Below are 5,686 nucleotides of genomic sequence, written 5' to 3'. Positions count from 1 at the left end.
GAAATGTTTGCGACGAGGGCCGTCCAGCCCCCCAGGCCTGCGAGGGGGAGCCCAGCTCGCCCGCCGCTGCTCAGGACCTGGAGCAAAGACCTCTCAATTCTGAGCAGTCACTAATTTTGGGTGCTTGGCTGGGCACAACACAAGCCTGGTGTCAGCTGCTGGGTGTTGGGACTTTTTAGGCAGCCAAAGAGCCTGCAAAATCCAGGGCAGGCTTGCAAACATCACTGTGAGATTGGCATTGCGGAGATGCCCCAAGCCCTCCACCCCACGTCTCCTGCCCTGGGGCTTTTTCAGGGTCTACCCTAGCCCTTGGGCAGCAGGAAAGTTTTTGGGGTGACGATATGAAAACGAGAGGTTTCAGGAGGAGAGGAAAGCAGGCCCGGACAGGAGACTGGGGGTGCTGGTTTGCCAGCCCCCAGCACATCCCCATCATGGCAGAGCTGCGCAGCCACCCCTTCACCCTCCTGTTCCCTGCTCTGCTCCTCCTTCTGCATCATTTGCTCAACCCCACATCTCTGTCTTGCACATGCAAAACAGGGCTCGTCAAGCCTGACCTTTTATGGGTGTTTTGAAGGCAAGGTGCAATGGGGAAAAACCCCTGAGGATCTGTCAGCGCCTTTTCAGTTCATTTTTACCAAAAGGGGTGATTTGCAATGCTGGTGGTTTTTTTCTGTGCCGCATTAAAATTGGTCCAAGACCTGTCAAACTCACCCCCCTGGGCACTCAGCACATCACACAGAGGCCACAGCTTATGGTTCTCAGCCTAAAGGCAACGTGGGCTCTCCAGAGAAGCCAAAATCCCCACCACTAGCTTTGCTGAGCTGTGATCCACTCTGTTCAGCAAAGCTTTTCTGGGCTAAAATTAGACTAAAATCACAGTCCTTGCTCCAGCAACACGAGTCCTTTAGTGGCTACGTTAGTGAAACACTGGGTGCTGGTTTCGCTGCCTCGGCAGGACAGCGGCTCTGGCTGGGAGTCGTAGCCTTGCTGCTAACAGCTTGGCCATTGCCTGGCAATTGCCTTCCACACGTGGGTTTGGAGCAGAAGCCATCACATCACCTTCTGCTCATGTTTCCAGCAGCCCTCTCCCATCCTAGCCCAATATCTTTGAATAGAAAGAGGACTAGAGCTACCGAGCTGTACGCTAGCCTCACCCCAATGCCCCGATCACCTGCCAGCTTCCTAAAACCGAGCAGTATTCCAGACCTGCATCTCCTGTTTGCCAGTCCGGTCTGGTGTGCTTAAATCTCTTGGATCCCTCAAGAAATCCCTAGACCAAAGAGGCTGCACGGACCCAGCGGAGGAAGCTTTGAGCTTGCCACTGTCATGCAGAGCTCCTGCAGAGCTGCGCAGCTCTGGGGTGATGAAGGTTTGGGGTGATGAAACCAGCCACGCTCCTGTTGACATTTCCTTTCCAGGTGTTGCAAGAGGTCTGTCTTAGACACCTCCCCAGGGAACATCGGCCCACAAACTTCAAGCTCAGGATTAAATAGACGGAGGAGGGGAAGGAACCATGTTCCAGGCCACGGGACCCGCCAGCCCACCCCCGACTCATGTACGTAGCATCCCCTGTGGTTTGTATGAGAATTTCAAACCGGGTTTTGGTTCTCAGGGATGGAGGGTTGCATAGAGAAGCTGTATTCTGGACTTGACGTTTTAGGGTGATCAAAGGCACTCAAACAACAAAACTGGGGACAGGAATGTTCCAGCAGAAGGTGCTGTTTGCTGAGCACATTGCAACGCCAGCGTCCAGGCTCTGGTCCGTACAAAGCTGCTCACCCTGCTCCCGTCTCGAGTTGCCGACTGTTTGTTTGTGTTTCCATGGCTTTCTGTGATCACAATTGAGAGCATGCGAGCTGCTTAGGATCGGAGTGATTGGAGATGGAAAAACATAAAGGCTCAAGAACATCTCCTGCTGGGACAGGATATGGCCCTTCCCCGAGGGAGGATATATCAGATATGAAATAGATAGTGTGCTTGATCGGAGCCAGAAGGCTGCCGAGAAGTGACGAGCAACGGTGGATTGCCTGTAGCCTTGGGAACGGATGTATTCCAGCTCCAAAGAGGCAGCGTTTTCCTTAGCTCTGGTCAGCTGAGCCTGGAAACAATATATGAAATCCTAACCCCAGGAGAGCACCTGCGGTTGTTTTACCAGTGCCGAGGGATGCAACCGGTTTTACACGGCCTGAGTCTCGTCGCTGCCCATGTCCCTCTGTTGACTTTGGCTTACTCTTCCAGCCTTGTGGGGCTGAGAGGAAAATCACGTCCCTGACCTCAGTCAATGAGAGCAGCTGGGAAATGTCTGAGGAGGCAGCTCAGCGAAGTGAGAGTTTCCTGCGCGTCTCTTGGACAAACTGTTTCCAAAAATACAAAGGAGAAACGATGGGGAAGGACAAAGCAGGAGGGACGGGGATGGACGATCAGCCTGGGGGCAGAGAGAAGGGGCAGTGCTGGCCCAGCAGAGCCAAACCAGCAGCACGAGGAAGGACGAGGAGGCAGCAGGGTGACGTTCCGGGGTCACACTGCCCCAGCCTTGGGAATAAACAGTGCAGAGGGTGAGCCAGTCCATCGTATACCAGTCCTGGCTGGTCCACACTTACTTAAAGTACATTTACCCCTTTGATCTTGATTGTTTGAACGAAGAAAGGGGCATTTTCATCAATGCAAAGGCAGGCTATAATACTTGCAGGTGGCTGACGGGGACCCGGTGGGTGCTTGGGGAGGGTGCAGGACTGCGGGGCTGCACAGGGGGGCAAGCGAGGGGGAGGAACGGGAGGTGATTTGGGAGGAGATGAGTTGTTGCAGCTGCAGATGGGAAAGCATGCACCGAGACCCTGCTCTGAAATCCTGGGGGCAGAGGTACAGGCACCTCAGTGTTTGGATCTCTCTGCCCTGTTGCTCCTCCTGCAGCTGCCGGGTCCGAGTAGCATCCGCCCCCCCCCAAGCTGCCGAATGCGATGGAGCATGTCTTCAACTCTGACCGTGCCCCGCTGCCCCTCCTGCCCTCCACACACACACGGAGCCTGCAGGGACTGGAGAAGGCTTTTCGATCTCGCTTACAGCGCAGGCGTTTCCTGTGTACGCAGCAGCGTGACGGGTAACGGGGCTAGCGGAGGAACTCAGAAACAAAACATCTGCTGAGGGGGATCCAGCACAACGTGCTCCATGAGAGCGAGGGGCACCCCAGCTATTCCCTGGGGGAACTGGCAGTCTACCGTGCTCCAACTGCAGGCAAAGACCCACACTGGCAGCATTGCTAGAGCCCTGTGCACCTCCAGCAAGAGAAGGGTTAATTATCACTCTCCAGCCCTGTGGGGTAAATGTTGGCCAGAAGGAGCATGAGCAGCATCTCGCACCAAAGCAGAGCCGCTGCTAGTAGATGCATAAGCCAGCAGCAGGTGACGATGTGCCAGCGCAGGTCACAGCGGGAGTTTTGCCAGGGGCTTGTGCTGCAGCAGCTCTGCAAAGCCCTTTCCCTCTCCCTGCCCACCCCACCCACAGGTCCAAACTGTCCCCCAGGAATGTGGCAGCAGGGCTCCTCTGCTGTGCTGTTGTTATTCCTGAGAGGCTAGTGCCAGCCCTCTGTGGTCCGAGACACGCATGGCGGTTGCACTGGGTAGCCAAGGACAGTAATCAATGCCTGCAGACGGTGAGAGCTACTCATCAGCGGTTGCTGGGAGCAAGGGAGGGTTGTCACCCCGGGGTTGTGCTCTGCAATGCCTACGCTGTGACATCTAGATCTGTGCTTGGGTGCTACCACCACAAAAGAGGTCAGCTATACCTTGGCCATGGAATCAACAAAGCTGTAACACGCTCCTATGTCCAAGACAGAGGCCTCAGTGAGCGGTGCTGGATGAGAGCTGGCTGCTCTGCCCCCACCGCCCCGGGGAAGTCCCACAGCCTCCTGGTGCCTAGTTCTCTCTCTGCAATATGTAAACGGTTTTTCCTCTTTTTCTATTTTCCTCTCTTCCTTCTCCTCTCTTTGGGAAAAGCACCACAGCGCAGGAAATAACTCGCACACGAGGACCTGAGGGAGGTCATGGAGTTCAGAGACGGTCACTGCGTGGCCGAGAGAGCCGGGCAGAGGCTGCTTTTTTTCTGGAACGCCACGTGCCTGTACCCATCCTCTGCGGCTCCTCCTTAAGCACAGCTCGGCGCCAGGCTTGTCAGTCCAGGCTCTCATTTTGATTTCTCTTCTTCCCTTCTTAGGAGGCAAAGAACAACTCAGGAGGCAGCACAGTGCAGCGCTCCAAGGTACCCGCAATTTTACCACATCCTACTCATTCATGGTGAGGGGGGAAGGACCAAAAGCCCAAGCACCAATCCAGCCCAGCATCAGTGGAGCGGTACAGGGAAGGCGAGGGGAGATGGGACTGCTTCACGCTAACCAATGCTCCAGCAAATGGCAGCATGGATGTTAGGGAAGAGGGCTGTGGTGGGAGCCAGGCACAGGATATCCCAAACTTCATCCTCTCTCTCTTTGGTCTCCCCTTGCCCAGTCCTTCAGCCTGAAGGCGCAAGTGAAGGAGATGTGCACTGCCTTCCAGAAAACCGTCTATCCCATGGAGCGGCTGGTGGCGGATAAATTCGTCTTCCACAACGCCTGCTTCTGCTGCAAGCACTGCCACACCAAGCTCAGGTGAGCCGGGCTGGGAGGCTGCCGCGGTGCGTGTTGATGGCGAGGTGGATGGGTGTCACCGCGGCTCTGCCTAGCCTGGGTAGGGGATGCCCTTCCAAATAGCGCGCCCACCCACCCACCCATCACAGTCCTTCCTTCTCTTGCGGGGTAGCTAAAGACCCCCAGCCCACTCATCACAGCAAAAAAAGGGCTTATCTGCCCACCTGGTCCCAAGTCTCAGCTAAATCCCACCTGGTATGGAAAAAGAGTTTTATCCCTCACGAGCAGGGAGAGACCCCCAAGGTAACGCAGAGCTGAGCCACAGCTTCCTCCTAGATGACACAGAGCCAAGGCGGAGCTGCCCTGCGGGACCCCCCCTCTTTACAGACCTTTAATACTGCTCACAGCAGCCCCCAACATCCTGAGCTGGCTGGAGGGAGCAGCTGGCCCTTTCTAAGGGTCCCCTCCTGCATGTTCCCTTCTCCTTCCTCCCCTGTCCTGGTGTCCCCAAGCCTCACACGCTCCCCGCCAGCCTGCAGCCGAGTCCCGTGCCCAGCTAACCCTGCCCTCCTTCCCCAGCCTGGGCAGCTACGCGGCGCTCCACGGGGAATTCTACTGCAAGCCCCACTTCCAGCAGCTCTTCAAGAGTAAAGGCAACTACGACGAGGGCTTCGGGCGCAAGCAGCACAAGGAGCTGTGGGTGCACAAGGAGGTGGAGAGCGGGACCAAGTCGGCATGAACGGGGCCAGCCCACCCTTCCCTGGAGCCCAGCAGAGACAGCACGGAGCAGTGCTGAGCCGGGGGCTAACTGAGCTGATGTAAAGCAAAGGGGACCCAAGGGTCCGTGGGCGGTAAGGGAAGGGAGGCAGCCCAGCCCTCTCTGAGGATGCTTAGAGGGGTCCTACAGGCCCTAAGGACAGGGCAGAGGTGGCCGGGGTATAGCCCCCAGACCTGAAGCCCTCTCTCACCGATGAGATCAGACCAGAAGCACTTGCCCCCATGGGAACCCCAGCCCCGCTCATAGATTTCAGGCCTGCCCACTGTGGAAAAGGAGATGATCTGGGGGCT

At 56.5% G+C, this 5,686-nt stretch overlaps 1 protein-coding gene across 1 annotated transcript; it reads left to right on the top strand.

The window, feature by feature from the left end:
• The first annotated feature begins 1,417 nt into the window (after positions 1 to 1,417).
• On the top strand, positions 1,418 to 5,686 carry LIMD2 (LIM domain containing 2). Its single transcript, XM_009577956.1, has 4 exons — positions 1,418 to 1,555; positions 4,210 to 4,254; positions 4,500 to 4,639; positions 5,198 to 5,686. The coding sequence occupies exons 1-4, from the start codon at positions 1,514 to 1,516 to the stop codon at positions 5,355 to 5,357; spliced, it is 387 nt and encodes a 128-aa protein (XP_009576251.1). The 5' UTR covers positions 1,418 to 1,513; the 3' UTR covers positions 5,358 to 5,686.

Source organism: Fulmarus glacialis, unplaced genomic scaffold, assembly GCF_000690835.1.
Source record: "Fulmarus glacialis isolate BGI_N327 unplaced genomic scaffold, ASM69083v1 scaffold24135, whole genome shotgun sequence".
NCBI classification, from domain to species: domain Eukaryota; kingdom Metazoa; phylum Chordata; class Aves; order Procellariiformes; family Procellariidae; genus Fulmarus; species Fulmarus glacialis.
Note: the sequence above shows the minus strand (reverse complement) of the source record. Positions and strands in the feature narration are given on the sequence as shown.

Coding starts and splice junctions, on each gene's coding strand:
- LIMD2 (XM_009577956.1), top strand. CDS start 1,514: ATGTTCCAGGCCACGGGACCCGCCAGCCCACCCCCGACTCAT. Junction 4,255..4,499: donor GCACAGTGCAGCGCTCCAAG/GTACCCGCAATT, acceptor CCCCTTGCCCAG/TCCTTCAGCCTGAAGGCGCA. Junction 4,640..5,197: donor CACTGCCACACCAAGCTCAG/GTGAGCCGGGCT, acceptor CTCCTTCCCCAG/CCTGGGCAGCTACGCGGCGC.